This window comes from Nothobranchius furzeri, chromosome 7 (genome assembly GCF_043380555.1).
Source record: "Nothobranchius furzeri strain GRZ-AD chromosome 7, NfurGRZ-RIMD1, whole genome shotgun sequence".
In the NCBI taxonomy this organism is placed as follows: Eukaryota; Metazoa; Chordata; class Actinopteri; order Cyprinodontiformes; family Nothobranchiidae; genus Nothobranchius; species Nothobranchius furzeri.
Window position 1 is genome coordinate 26,879,950 of NC_091747.1, and position 16,006 is coordinate 26,895,955.

The following is a 16,006-nucleotide window of genomic DNA, read 5'->3' on the forward strand; positions in this document are numbered from 1 at the left end:
GAAGAAATTTTAAAAGGGATCTGCTGGCTGGCAAAAGAGAGTGCCTCTGTGTTACAGCACCAAGTCATGATACTTGGGTGATGTAGGGGTGAACACTCCAAAATCATAACAGCACTCTTCCCACAGCTGAGCTGGTTGTTTTGATGTAACATTTGTGAGGGTGCACACTCCTAATCAAGAGATAATTTTCTCTGGTGAAGAGGAAGTGGAAGAAGAAGTAACTAGAAAATTCCTGAAGACATTTTTAAAAGGGTTCCTGCTGCTGGCACAAGACAGTGGCCAAGTGGTATAGAAGCCTAGAATCATAATATTGGGGTGATGTTTGGTTTATCACCCACATATCACAATACAACACTTCCCACGGCCGAGTTGGTCGTTCTGATGTAACATGCATAGGGGTGCACGCTGCCGTTTGTACAAGTGTAATGATACTGTGGTTACCTTATCATTACATATAATTAATAAATACAGTAAGTAAATAATTGTTTGCATATTTAGTTATTATTTTGAAAAATGAGACATACACACACTGAAAATGATTTTTTTCAGTGTTTTTTGCTAATAGTTTCGCCATGGTTCATCAGACCGCTTGTAAAAGTAATTGGAAGAATAATAGTAAAGTAAGTACATTTTATTTATTTAGCATTCATCACAGACAGAGAATTACAACGTGCTTCACATAGATCAACAACAAAACAAATCATAAAGTCATAAAATCATAATGATCTTAAACGAAACGGAAATAAATACAAATAAAACAAACTCATAAAATTATAAAATATCATAAAACCAATAAAAAATGATTACAAATTTGAGTAAAAAAATAGGACAACAAAACATTTTGGTAAAAACAGCTTTAAATAAAAGGGTCTTCAGCTGTTTTTTTAAAGGTTACCAGACTGTCAATACTACATAAGGTTAAAGGCAGTTCATTCCAAAGCCAGGGTACAACAACCTGGAAGGAGCGATCCCCTTGACTTTTAAAGCTGGTCTTTGGAACTTCTTGGGTCGGATCAGAAGAAACTAAAAAGGATATAATCCTCGGGTGGAGAGCAATAAGGGCCGCCAAAAAGCAGCATCAGCCTCATCTTTGCTCTTTCCCTTGAGTTTTCCTCTTTTAGAACTTTGCTTTATGACATCATCATCTTCATCATCATCATCATCAATTCCATCATCAGCATTCAGTTCTCAGTGACGCACCGTCAGAGACAGTCGTGTTTGCTCGTTGTTCGATAGTTTTTCAACTTATCGTCTACGTGTTATTTAGCATTATGGGAGATTCTTTTGCACAAAAGAGTTACTCTCCAGCTCTGGTTAAAGATTCAGAGACTTATATTAGCATGGAACAACCGCATTTGTCAGAGAATCGTGGTTTAGTTTCAGCAACCAAACGGAAAGCTGTTTCAGACCCTGGACCTCCCACAAAAAGGTTTAAGGTTTCTGATGAAGGCAGACTCGCTGAAAACAACCAGAACATTATAGGAATTGACAAATTCACAAAGAAATCCATTTCCTTTGATGGTGAGGGATCTGAAAATCCAGACAAGGAATGCAGATATTTGGTTCCTGAGAAAGGATCGTCCTCTGCCAAAAGGAAAGCTGTTTTTCATCACGAACCTCCCACAAAACGGTCTAGGGTTTCAGATGAAGGCAGTGTCTCCAGAGATAACCTGGATGAGACAATCAGAGTCTCAAAGAGGTCACGCTCCCCAGATGGTGAGGGATCTGGAAGTCCAGCAAAGAGACTCAGACTGTCTGATTCTGAGAGTCCCTCGCTTTCAGCCAAAGATCAGTTCAAGGCAAAATACAAGCAAAAAGATCAGCTCGGAAAGGGCGGCTGTGGATCTGTTTATGGTGGCTACCGCAGGGCAGACAATTTACCTGTGGCAATCAAACATATACCAAAGGAAAATGTAGTCTGGACAGATACGGACGAGAACGGCCAGCACCTCACCATTGAGGTAGCCGCCATACTAAAACTCCAGACAGAATCAGCTGATTCGGTGGGGAAGTCAGCCCCAATTTCCCTCCTGGACTGGTATGACTTCGACCAGGAACAAATTCTAGTGTTGGAGAGACCAGTGCCTGCAGTGGACCTCTCACAGTTTATTGAAAATAACAAAGAGCCCCTACAGGAGAATCAGGCTAAAACTATTATAAAACAGCTGGTTGATGCCGTCAAACATCTGGAGGACACCAACATCTTCCACAGAGACATTAAACCAAAAAATATTCTGATTGAAACAGGATCAGAAATCCCGCGACTGCGACTGATTGACTTTGGACTGAGTTGTTTCACCAACACAGAATATGAAGACGGCTGGTTCCACGGCACAGCGAAACACGCCCCTCCTGAGTATATTTCTGAATGCATTTATGAGGCAGGACCAGCAACCGTGTGGCAGGTGGGAGTTGTTCTCTATGAAATGCTCCACGAAAGTTTGTTTGACTCAAGAAAGTTACTCGACAACGAACTCAGAATCAGGACGGATCTCTCTACAGACTGTAAGAGATTCCTAAAGAGCTGTTTCTGTTTGAGCCCAGGGTGGCGTCCCACCTTAAAGGAGCTCCAGTGTCACCCTTGGCTTTTGTAAAACAGAAACTAGTCTTCAAAGCTCTGGACCCAATTCTCCAGCTCTGGTTAAAGATTCAGAGACTCATATTAGCATGGAACAACCGCATTTGTCAGAGAATCGTGGTTTAGTTTCAGCAACCAAACGGAAAGCCATTTCAGACCCTGGACCTCCCACAAAAAGGTTTCTGATGAAGGCAAACTCTCCGCAAACAACCCTAACAATGTATAAATAGACAACTTCTCAAAGAGAATCGTTTCCTTTGATGGTGAGGGATCTGAAACTCCAGACAAGGAATGCTGATTTTTGGTTCCTGAGAATGGATCGTCTTCTGCCAAAAGGAAAGCTGTTTTTCATCACGAACCTCCCACAAAAGGGTCTAGGGGTTCAGGTGTAGAAAGCAGGTGTAACATGTTTAAGATAGAAAACTGAAACATCATAACTGCTGATTGTTTCTTTCAGATTAACTCAGCTTTTGTGTTTAGGACGTACCCTACAACCCTAACATGTTCAACCAGGTAAGCACCCCAGTGGGTCGTGGCAGACGGCCACTCATACTGAGCCAGGTTCTGCTGGAGGTTTCTTCCTATTAAAGGGGAGTTTTCCTCTCCACTGTCGCTACACGCTTGCTGTAAATTCACTTACTTGACTAGTCAGTGACTTTACAGCAATCAACTGGGTTTCCTTACATAGAGACATTCAACTAATCAGAATAATGAACTCAATCAATTGTTCACTAATTTGCTTCAACTGTAGTGTTTGCACTTTAAAGTGCCTTGAGAGGATTTGTTTAACAAATTGGTTATATATAAGTTAACTGAATTAAGTGAAATAAAGATGGAGAATAAAATGTTATCCAACTGAAAAAATAAATAAATAAATAAATAAAACTAACTCTGCCAGAGTGCCCCTCTCTGTGTCACTTCTGCCGGTCCCAAGCCCGGATAAAAGAGGAGGGGTTGAAATTGTGACACAGATGAAACATTACATGAGGTATTCATTCATTTATGGTTTTAAACACATTTACATGAAGGAAGAGATCAAGTGCTGCAGATGCTTGTTAATCACCCATTCATTGAAGTCAAGTGTGTGTGGTGACTGAGAGGGCAATATGGAAACCATGTATGGCAGGGGGTCCCGAGGACTGGATTTGAGAATCACATGAACGTATTAGCGTCCTCGAGTATTGAGAAAATGACCTGGCTGCAACAAAAAGTGTACACATGGCCCTGCTATACCCAGATTCTTTATGATGTCATCATGCTGTGTTGTGATGTCATCACATCAAAGCAGAATAGAGTTCTTTTGTCCTACAGTTCATCAAATGTTCAGTTCTCAGTGAGACACCGACAGAGACAGTCGTGTTTGATCGTTTTCAACTTATCGCCTATGTCTTATTTAGCTAGGCTCATCATTTAGAAAGAAAAAATACTTTATTGGATGTTTCTGTTGAGACAGAAAGGGACCAGCAGGAACCAATTTGGTGTTCCACCCCAAAGTTTTCATTGGCTCCATCTGGCTGCCACTGTGGAAAGTTTCTGGGGGCACCACTGCTGGAGGTGAGTCCTCAGCCCCAGGGGGCGATCTACAACGAGACAAGGAGGGGAAACTACACCTACACCCAGCTAACACACTTCTTTTGTAGGGGACCTACAATGCAGTTAATCAGCAGTCTAAAACTGATTTGAGCCTCTATAAAACGTATATATATATATATATATATATATATATATATATATATATATATATATATATATATACACACACGCATATATATATATATATGTATATATATATATATATATATATATGTGTGTGTATATATATATATATATATATATATATATATATATATATATATACATATATATATGTGTATATATGTATATACATATGTGTGTGTGTGTGTGTGTGTATATATATATATATATATATATATATATATATATATATATATATATATACACACACACACACACACACACACACACACACATACAGTATATATTGTTCGCTTTCTCCTCGGAACTCCGAATTCCAGACTAGAAGAACACGCTCTAAAGTTTGGCTTCACTTTACTAAATGCGACGGGTGATTGGGTGAAGACAAAACCAGTGACAACGATCTAAGTGTGAGGCATCATCGTTTTAATCTGCTCCAGCAGCTAAATAAACTGTTCAAGATAACATTAGCTTGGTATGTTAGCTTCCATTTCTACCAATGTTATCAGCTAATGGTGCGTTCGCTTTCTCCTCGGAAATTCTAACTTCCCAATAGGAAAAATTAAATGAAAAAGGACGGCAAAAGGAATGAAGATACACAGTAAATTTAGTTCACAGTAAAGATGTTTGCTTCAGTTTAATTATCAGCTTATAAAACTACAAGGACGACGTTAAAATACTAACAGTTGAATGTTATTTATCGTGATATATATCAAAAATTGTTATATATTGAGAAAAATATATATTTAATTATAAAAGAAAATTAAAATAATAAACACTCAAAAGTATCGAAAATTGGTACCGTTAAGTACCGGTATCGATTCGTAGGTACCGGGAATTAGTACCGGATCGATTCAAATGTCAAAGGTACCTATCCCTATTTGAAGGTGATCTGAATTGTATCAAATGTGTACATGTTACATGTGTATAACTTATTGCTTTATGCAGTTTAAAACGTGTAGTGGAGATAAATCTACCTACATTTTACTTTTCAACACTTTGTTTTGTTTTCTTGTTTTTATTGAACTATTTTCCCGTCCTGTTTGTCTCTCATCTTCCTGCATCTCCTCTAAACTCTCCAGAAAAACTGCTGCCTGGATTCTTACTTTTTCACCTCATCAGTTACTTCTGAGCAGATCAAAGATCTCCTGACAGCAAAGCGGAGAGTGCGTTTCGATGCTGCGTCAGTAAGGTGAAATCACCGCCGCACAGGTGATGAGCTCCGCAGTAGCAGAGCGCTTCAGACACAAATAAGTCAGAAAGCAGAGAACATGTGCGGACATGAACGATCGTGTGCTAATCATAGTTTTTTGGTTGAGCCACTTTGAGAATGGACCGTGCGCTGGAAAAAGCAGCCAGGAGCGTTGCGCCACAACAATCATCGCTGAGCCGCTCTCTGTGCTCTCTGCTCAAAAGAGTCCATAAATGATGTAATATAGGTAGAAAACTTTTTTCTGGCTCCCCTGGATGTGTAGGATATCCAGCTCCCCCATAATTCGATCCCTGCTCCTGGATGAAAAGCCGGACATTTTCATCAAGAACCCCCAGTCCGGACGCCCCGGACAGAGAGTGAAAAGTGGGCACCTTTCTCAGTGGCCTAGTGGTAGAGTGTCCGCCCTGAGACTGGGAGATCAGGGGTTTGACTCCTGGTCGGGTCATACCAAAGACTTTGAAAAATGGGACCCAATGCCTCCCTGCTTGACACTCAGCATTAAGGGGTTTGGATTGGGGGGTTACACCACCAAATAGTTCCCGAGCGCGACTTGTCTGCAGCTCACCGCTCCCCCAGGGGATGGGTCAAATGCGGAGAATAAATTTCGCACACACACCTGTGTGTGTGACAACTAATGGGACTTTAACTTTAAAAGAGGACGTACGGTCACCCTAGTTTAATATAAAGCGGGAGATTACAGATACAGTATTTTGCTCGTGCCCTTGCTGCCCTTGGCCCTTTAGAATTCGTGGGCCCTGGGCAGGGGCGGATTTAGGACTGAAGAAATCCGGGGCTTAACACACACACGTGACACGCACTAGTCAACATCATATATGTCTTGTACCACATAATTTTTAATCTGAAGCTACATATTAAGCATTTTCAGGGCAGAGTATTGTTCCTGTTAGTGTTTAGTGTGAGATGATAGTAAATATTCCCTTTCTTTCTCCAACAAATTTACCTGATAGTAAGCTAACTTTAGGCAAACCAGCAGCACAACAAATATTTTCAAATAAGACTCACAAACCTGAGTCAACACCAGTATCATCAAAGCTGGGGTTCTGTCGCGGTACTTTTGGTCTAAAAAACGTCTTCATGTCCATCTTCACTCATGCGTTTCAGGCAGAGAGTGTAGAAGACGCCGGCTGCTGAAGGGCTTCTTCTTCAGTGGTGGAGGCTCAGGCAGGCTGTATACAAACTACTGCCAGCTGCTCCCTCTCTGTTGGACTTTGGTACTGCATGTTACTTCCGCGATTTAGATCCGGGGCTTTTCATGAAACATCCGGGGCTTCAGCCCAAGTAGCCGGGCCTGATGCCGCCCCTGGCCCTGGGCAATTGCCCAGTTGCCCATATGGTTAATCCGGCCTTGACTGAACGTATTACCTAAGAATGTATTTTATGATACCTCAGGCTTGCTATGAATTTTCTTGGATGTTATGATATGTTTTTTTTTTGGGGGGGGGGGGGGGGGTTCTATATTTTTGTTTCTTGGTCACATTTTAGCTAGTGGTTATGTGCCGGCCCAGCTCAGTCTGTCAGTGAATCTGTCAGCCGCCCAGCACAATGTAGTACCTCTTAGTTTTATGGTCCTTGTTTTAGCCCAAAGACTGTCCTGATCCACCCTGTGGACCAAAAAGGGGGGACTCTTGGGACCACATAGGCCAATGCGAACTGTGGACCTCGTACATAACCGCGTGCCCCATGAACTGAACTGTAAGGCCGGCGGTGATATGCCCCTTTTATCCCCTCACGGGTGCCCCTGTTAAGCCCATGGACTGTGGACTGCCTGATCCCTGTCCCCTTGTCCCCATGGACTGCCTGATCCCTGTTCCCTTGTCCCCATGGATTGTGGGCTGCCTGATCCTTGCCCCTTTTGTCCCCTCATGGAGTTAATCGCCCGCCGGCCTCCCTCCTTCAAGACTACTACCTCTCGCATGGACGACGACATCCCTGGAAGAATTTGCGTACCACCTGCGTGGGTGGCACCTTCTCGTTATGCGCGTGGGGACTATCCCGTTTCCTATCCTCTTTTGTTTTTGTGCCTGACCAGGATCCAAGACAAAGACCAAAGACAAAGAACCCATCTGTGCTTCCGACGATCAAGTCGACCAACATTCCTGAGGGAAGAACCCATCTGTGCTTCCGACGATCGAGCTTTGGCGCAATCCCCGAAACCAAAAGGGGGAATGTTGAGGTTCTGCCCTCATGAGAAATTGCTATGCAGTAATTTCTCCAAAAACTGTGTCATCTGCGCTCTGAAAAGCAGAATATATTCCAGCGCCAGCAGTGACTTCATTTCCCAGGATTCCCCAGAAGTCATTTATCTATGGACTGTAGTAAATCTAAGACATCCTTATCGGGCGAGTCCTGGGGATGGCTCCACTTGGTCCCAGGTGTTTCTGTCTCAGCTGCTGCTGCTTTCTTCGGTCCCATGACAAAAATCTCAAAAACCTCGTCAATATATATTTGCAAATTTTCTCCACTTACCTCCAGGTTGAGTGTATTATATTTACCAGATTTATTGATTTTTTTTTTGCGTTGTCAGTGAGTAAATTAGGTGAAAATCTGTCTTAATTGTTTGTGGAAGTTGATTAACAAGCTGTCATCTGCTTCAAAACGCCGCCGTGTGTCCGGTGATCGGGCCGTCAGCTCATGCGCATGCTCTCCCGAGCAAAGGTAAAATTTTATAATCAATATTCAGTAGAGGTATAGGACACCAGTTATCAAGAGATAGAAGATCCATTTTGGGCTTCGGAATGAAAGAAATGATGCCTTGAGTCATTGAGGTGGGGAGAGATTGTATATCAATAATTTCTTTAAACACTTCAGTTAGGAAAAGGAGATAACTGCTCAGAAAACATTTAAAAAAATTCTGCTGTTAGGCCATCATTTCCTGGAGACTTATTATTTTTCAATTGAGATATAGTTAGAAAAATTTCTTTATAAGTGAAAGGGGCATCACATAAATCTCTTTGATCATTATTTAAAGATTTCCAGTGAAGAACAGAGTCCAAGAAAAAGGAGGTAGAATAATCACAGTAAGAAGTTTTATAGATATTTTTGTTAAATTTTGAGCGGTATTCTGAAATCTTTCGAGGGTCATCTATTATTACCAATCCTTAGTTGTTCAATCTGATTTTTAAGATGAAATTTCTCCAAGTTAAAAAAGTAGGACAGATTTTGTTCCCCTTCCCCAATCCATTTGCTACGAGACCTTACAAAAGCCCACTGAGCCTTTAATATATACACTTCATCTCATTTATCTTTAAGTTTATGATATTCACATCTTTCTGTGTCTGAAAAAACTGTTTGTTGTATCAAAGAAGAAAGTTTAACGAGAGCGTCATCCTCTTCCGCCTGTCTAGCTTTTGCCAGGTTACTGCCAAGTTGCCTGAAATATTTACCAATTTCAAATTTACATAATTCCCAATTACAGCTAAATTTATTTTCGGTTAATGCTTTAGTCCAAAACTTTTTAATTACGTTAGGGATAATTTTATTCACCTCTTTACATTTCAAAAGAGAATTATTAAGTTTCCATATAGAAGCTTTGGGAATTGATCAAGAGTACAAGGTGATTGACATGCTAATCGCTTTGTGATCAGTCAAAGGGCAAATAATAATATCAGTAGAGATTCTATTGTTTATTAAAAATTTAGAAAGCAACCAATAGTCAATTCTGGACCTCCTAGAACAGTCTTTATTCGACCTTGTATACACACAAGATTCAGGGTTTTGTTTTCTCCATATATCCACAAGATCATATTTATCCAAGAGGACCAGTAGATGAGGGTGAGGAGATGGTGTTTTTAGGTGGCCATCTGTCTATCCTATTATTTACTGTCAAATTAAAGTGAACTCCTAAGATAATTCCAGCTGTAGGATATTTCTGAAGCCAATGCAATATTTTAGATTCCAAAGACTGAAGAAAAGTTGTAGATTCACAGTAAGTTAATAAGTAGCAATGTGGTCCGATTAACTGGAACAACAAGTAAACAATAATGGCCTAAAGGATCAAGTTCAGCATTTAAAACATCCCCATCAAACCTACTTTTAAGGATTCCGACACCAGCTGATCGATCTGAACCATGAGCAAACCATACATCATTTCCCCACTGAGATTTCCAAAAGTTAATATCAGATTTAAGTGTGTGGCATTCCTGTAAGAAAATAAGTCAGATTTGTGCTTCTTTGTTAACAAGAACAGTACTTTCCTTTTAACATTATTTATAAGCAGAGCCGGATTAAATTAATGGACTACACTAGGCGGGCTGCATTTTTTTGGGGCCCCCTCTCCATTATTTAATGAATTGAAATCTGAAACTTACCAAAGTTACTAATAAAAGTTCATTCACATTTTACATAGCCTAGTCTTTGGTTACAAATTGGTTGTTTGTAAGTCATGTTTTGTATGTAAAACATTCTATCAGACTATTTATTGATATTAATAATTGATATGTCATTACACAGCTGTATTAAATGCTAATAAATTATCCTCATCTTATCTATTGGGAGTGTCATTGTTAAGGCGGTAGTACCAGTAAATAACCACTAGGTGTCATTAAACTATGTAAACAGAGCAAATATGTTTCTCTTATTTGCTGTGTTTATATTTAATGACTACATTTAATTAAAAAGATTTTCTGCTAAATACAATAACTTACAACATTTATAAATGTTGACAAATTAATCACATTATGGTGGAAAGACATTCAAGAATAAATAGATTAATTTGAATGGACTGAAGCATGATTTAAAGGCGCAAAAACAAACTATAAACATGCAGCCTAAATTATTACAGTATGAATTTAATACAATCTATAATCTTAAAAGAAAGTATTTTAATAAAATGAAAACGTTATCTTAAGTTTTGATCTTGCTTTATGCTCATTCAGGCTGTTTTCACCTCTGCTGAATCAGAAACTTGGTGTGAATTTTCTGAGTGTGAACTTATTGTTTGTTATGCTATTTGAACATTAATAAAATATTTGAAAAATAATTAATAAAACCAGCAACACTTACCAAGGAAACCATTTAGCATGCTCCACTTCGGGATGATCTTCAGCCTTCCAGCATAACAGGGCCTCAGTCACAGCAGAAACACGTCTAAAGAAATGTTCCTTGGTTAAGCTTCGGTTTATGTCTCGATTTCCTCTGCGATGCTGAAGAATATCCAATATTTTGAGAGGCATGGTTTAGTGCAAAGTACTCACGCATCCTGTCATCAGTTTGGTACCACTTTGCAGGATCAGATGGCTATAGCTTGTGAGGCTCCTGCTGTAAGACTATATCAGAGGTGGAAAGTAACAAATTACATTTACTCACGTTACTGTAATTGAGTAGCTTTTTTGTATATTTATACTTTTTAAGTCGTTTTTAAAAGCTGTACTTTTACTTTTACTTGAGTAAGTTTTTTAAAAAGAATTGTAATTCGCTACATTTTAAATCACATCCGTTACTGAATAAAAATAATTATAGGCTTAATAAATTAAAAATATTACGTGAAGCAGCGTCGGAACGGAAATAGACACCTGCATGAGAGCCACGTCTAAACCGTGTGTGTGTGTGTGTGTGTGTGTGTGTGGGGGGGGGGGGGGGGGGTACACTTTTGCTCAAAGACATCAGTTCAGTTCCTCAACTCGCTGTTTACCTCCTCTCTCCCTCCTCTCCTGTGGGTTGGAACCCGCACTTTCGTGCACCGGTGTGATGTCATCAGAATTCTGCTCGGTTCGGTAGCTGGTCTCGGTTCCGTGTTTGAAATGTGTTTCCCTACCGCTCCGCACGGCAGCGGCAAAATAACGTTTAGCGCTCATAACAAGCGGATTCTCAGCGCTTTGCTCATAAAACAGAAGACCTGCAGGCCTCTGAGAGTTAAAACATCCTGATACTTTTCAGGTGTAAACATTGTGCTCCATCCCTGTGTTTGAACTCAGAAGATACTTCTTGATGCCACAGATATGTGATGATTTAGCTTGTTTCTTTATTTTACTCCAGAATAAGAGATTTAAGTATTACTAAAGCAGTTCAGTGTAGTTTAATTAGTCATTCACATGATTCTAACATGCTGCTGTGTGTGTGCGTGCGCGCGCTTGCGTGTGCATGTGCATGCGTGCATGTGTGCGTGTTACACATATAGAACTGCATGAGAAAGTGTGGTTTCATCAAATCCATGCATCTTATATCTTGGCTGAAGTAATGGCTCAGGAAAATAACTTCTATTTCATACATAATGACGTCTCTGCAGTGTTTATGATAATGTTTTATCTTATCTTTGGTCTGGGAGGTGTAACTTATCATGATACTAGCCTTTTAAAACATGTTAAACTGTTACAAGAGGAGATAAATGCATAAATTTAAAGTTCATGTTTGGAGACCAACCTTCACAGTTTGGAGGCTCACGCTGGTGAGGAGACACCATTAGTTCTAGTAACACCTGGGCTCCCAAGGCCTGTTCTGACAGGATGGACGTTACGGGACCCTTAAGGATTCCAGTTGGACGATTGGAGGATTATTTAGGAGGATTGGGATGAACAAACTGATTTCAGTGGTGAAGGGTTAAATGAGTGAGTGAACCCACTACCAAGGATGAACTCTGCTAGCTTTAAAAATCAGCTGCTCTAAATAAGCATGAAGGTCAGAGAGGAGGTCTAGGATGGACACAGATAAAGGAACTGTAAAGTAGGTAAAGTAGGGCAGGGCCAACGTTAGCAGCTGTCATACGGTCCATCTGAAATGTTTGACTTTCATTTAGCTTGTTATGTGACAGGTTAGAGCACAGTCTCATGTTAGAGTTTTGTCATGAAAACATTGAGATACCTCACATACTGATGGCATCTAAAAAAATGATTTTTTCTCAAAATTAAGAATAATTTTAATCACAATTGAAACCTACCATCCTAGAAAAACCTCGTCCAATCAATGTGCACGTCCTGTTCTCACTGATTGGATAGAAATCCCTCCTTCAAGCTGTGCGTGTTTGAGTGTGTTTGTGTGTGTGTGTGTGTGTGTGCGCGCGCACACAAGCGATTTGTGAACTGGCGTTGTGATTTAGCACTGCTTAGATGTAGCCATCCTTATGCTGACAAAAATGTAACTAAGTAACTTTAACTTTGAGTGCATTTTGTTTACGATACTTTTTACTTTTACTTGAGTAAAAATTCAGGCAAGTACTTTTACTTGTAATTGAATAAAAAATTATCAAAGTATTGGTACTCGTACTTAAGTAGGAAATTTTAGTACTCTTTCCACCTCTGGACTATATTGGGCTCACTTCTGGCTGGCTGCTGTTCTTCCAGTTCGTCCTTCTGTGACGGCGTTGATGTTGACGGCGTTGGCGCTATAGCGTCTTCCGCCGCATTTCCTGCTGCATCTTCCACTGCGTCTTCAGACCGTGTCTCCTTTGGGTCTGGCTCGGGTCCGGCCTCTGGCTCTGCTGACTCGAGCAGGTTCACAGCTGTTGGACAGCTGCCCGAGCAGCCCGACAGAAACTTCTGTAAAGCCCCCCACTGTATTTTCTTTTGTTGCTCTTCATTTATTTTTTTTTTTTACGTTTTGCTGCACCCGAAAGCATCGTGAGAGTTAGCCTACTCAAAAACACCTGCTAGTTTTGTTGTGTCCCGCTCTGACTCTGACCGCTTCTCTGACGTCCTTAATTGGGTGGAGCCCAAGTTGTAGGCTACTGTCATGGGCTGGCGTTAATGTGACGTAGCTAATGTAACGGTCTATGGTTAAGATAAACATTGTCACTATTTTTAGTTAATTAATAAATATTGAAATAAAATGTAGATAGGAGTCCTACCTACAAATTCTATCATAGGACATTTGTACATTTTATTTTTAATTTATTTAATTTTAATTTTGTCCCTCTTTCTGGTCCCCATCCAGCCAATCAGGCCCTAGGCACGTGCCTACTTTGCCTTTCCGTTAATCGGGCTCTGTTTCTAAGGCCCCGAACAGTAACTGAGAACAAGAACAACGACACGAAAAAGCAAAAGCAATAGAAGCAACTTAAAACACCCAGAATTCTTCCAAAACAGTGTTGATAAAAAATAAAAAAATAAAAAGTTTGAGCTCTGTTGAAAAAAATGACAAAAGGGTACTGAAGCTCCCTTTAGCTCACCTGTAATTAGAATCCTGCGTATAGCACAAGTTTGTCGTGTGAGTTGCCAGATCCTAGCAGATAGTTGCCGGAACGGTCCTTTCAAAATAAGATAATTCCCGGATCTTGTTCCGGCAAGATCCGGCTCAAATTCACATTCTCACCGCCGCTGAGTAGCAGCATACTAGACTCATTACTTACTCCTAACCAATCAAAACCACAGACTCGGGCACGCTACGTGACCAGGCCCTCCCTTCTCAAATGATAAATGACCCGCACTTGTATAGCGCCTCTCAGAGTAAGGACTCCAAATCGCTTTACACTACAGTATATCATTCATCCATTCACACACACATTCACACACTGATGGTAGTGAGCTATGATGTAGCCACAGCTGCCCTGGGGCGCAGTGACAGAGGCGAGGCTCTGTTTTCAAGCCAAAACAGAGCACGAGGCAGCCGCAGCAAGATGGCTAGGGCTGCCGCGATTAGTCGACTTGTCACTACGCTGCGAACAATTAAAATAGACCTGATTTTATAAACAATTTATTTTTATCTCGCCTGCTGCGGCACGTTTGGCGGTTGCTTCCTGCCTTTCTGCTCAGCCGCCGCTTTAACTCTGAGGTGCATGCGCAGTGGTGGCCATCCAGCTCAGCCGTCACTAGAGAAAGTGGCGAGTTGCAATGTAGTTGGAAGGTTTGGGAGTGTTTTACAAATTCAGACGAAAGGCCCGTAGAGTGCTAACTCTGGTAAGCAAAACTCTCCTTCCACAGGAGCACATCGAGTCGCCTCGGTAAGTTTACCTCTTGTTAGCTGCTAACATCAACAGAGTTACTTGTTATTATAGCTGTAGCAACACCAGTAGTGGTGGTGATTTTATTACCTTTAGAACTCGTTTGTATGTCACGTATTTTTTCTCTAATTACAAACTGTAATGATTTATTTCATCCCGCTACATTACAGTGGCGGTTACAGACATATATATGACAACAACCACCTACTAGGCCAGACCTGGGCATTTTACGGCCCGCGGGCCACATACGGCCCTTTGGTTGACTTTGACCGGCCCGCGTAAGGTTAATTGGAAATTACAAAATAAATGTATTTTCTCATTTTACCTCATGCATGGGCTATGGCTGCATTGCTTTTATTTTGAAGTTGTTTTTTACGTGCACAATGACGCAATACGTATAGCAACAAGTGCCCGCGGTTGACATGGTGATTGTAGCCCCAGAAATGTCCGCTCATGCAAAAAAAATAAAAAATAAAGAAAGATGCCAAATACAGGATTTTCAACAAAAATTGGACTGCTAAGTTTTTTTTTTTTTTTACTGAAGTCTGAGGCAAAGCCGTGTGTTTGGTTTGCGGGGAGGATTGCCGTGTTTAAGGACTACAATTTGAGTCGGCATTACGACAAGAAACACTCGGAAAAATACAAGAACTCATCTGATGCTGAGAGGGCACGGACATCCGAAGCTTTGCTAGCAAAGTTGCAAAAGCAGCAAGGCTGTTTTACTAAGCTTCACACATCCAGGGATAAAGCAACCAGGACCAGCTTTGTGATATCCCACAAAATAGCTAAAAACAGCAAGCCGTTTTCGGAGGGAGAGTTTGTCAAAGAGTGCATGGTGGACTCCGCAGCACTAATATGCCCTGAAAAAAAAGGCGCATTTGAGCAAATCCCGCTGTCCAGGCGAACCGTGACCAGGAGGACCGAGGACATCGCGGGGAACCTGGAGCTTCAGCTGCAACGTGAAGTGGCAAGTTTTGACTTTTCCTCATTGGCCTTAGACGAGAGCTGTGATGTCCGGGGGATAACGGAGCTCACAGAGGAGCTGGCAGCAATGCGGTCGATGAAAGGGACAACGACAGGGAGTGATCTTTTTACAGAGGTAAATGCGTGCACGGACACTCTGGGATTGAAATGGGGCAGACTGTCAGGTGTCACAACAGACGGTTGTCCAAATCTTACAGGGAAAAATGTCGGACTTTTGAAACGCATGCACATAGGCGTCATTTTAACCGGGGACGCCGGGGACATGTCCCCGGCAAAATTTGTGATTGGCAGCTGTGTCCCCCCCACTTTCAAAAAAGCCTGCTGATGAGGATTTTTGTTTTACCAGCTCAGATCTTATACCAGGGGTCGGCAACCTGTTCCCATCAAAGAGCCATTATTACCCATTTCCCACGGTAATTTTGGACGGACCTTAATAAGCAGTGACTTAAGTGAAGCAGGCAGGTCGCGCAAGAAAATTTAGTTTAAAAAGATGTCATAAATGTGTTCCTCCGTCATTTTAATTTATAAAATATGAAGTAAAAACTCACAATTTAATTTTCATTCATTTGTCATTAATATTTAGTCTACACCCGCGCGTTAAGTGGACCATCTTCCAGTAAACGCA

The 16,006-nt window shown here is 41.0% G+C and overlaps 1 protein-coding gene across 1 annotated transcript; it reads left to right on the top strand.

Annotated features, from left to right (window-relative positions):
* Nucleotides 1-1,140: 1,140 nt before the first annotated feature.
* On the top strand, nucleotides 1,141-2,674 carry LOC129154814 (serine/threonine-protein kinase pim-1-like). The gene has a single exon (XM_054735034.2). The coding sequence runs from the start codon at nucleotides 1,272-1,274 to the stop codon at nucleotides 2,592-2,594; it is 1,323 nt and encodes a 440-aa protein (XP_054591009.2). The 5' UTR covers nucleotides 1,141-1,271; the 3' UTR covers nucleotides 2,595-2,674.
* Nucleotides 2,675-16,006: the final 13,332 nt, after the last annotated feature.

Bases quoted from the DNA above. Each gene is read 5' to 3' on its own strand.
- LOC129154814 (XM_054735034.2), top strand. From the start codon at position 1,272: ATGGGAGATTCTTTTGCACAAAAGAGTTACTCTCCAGCTCTGGTTAAA.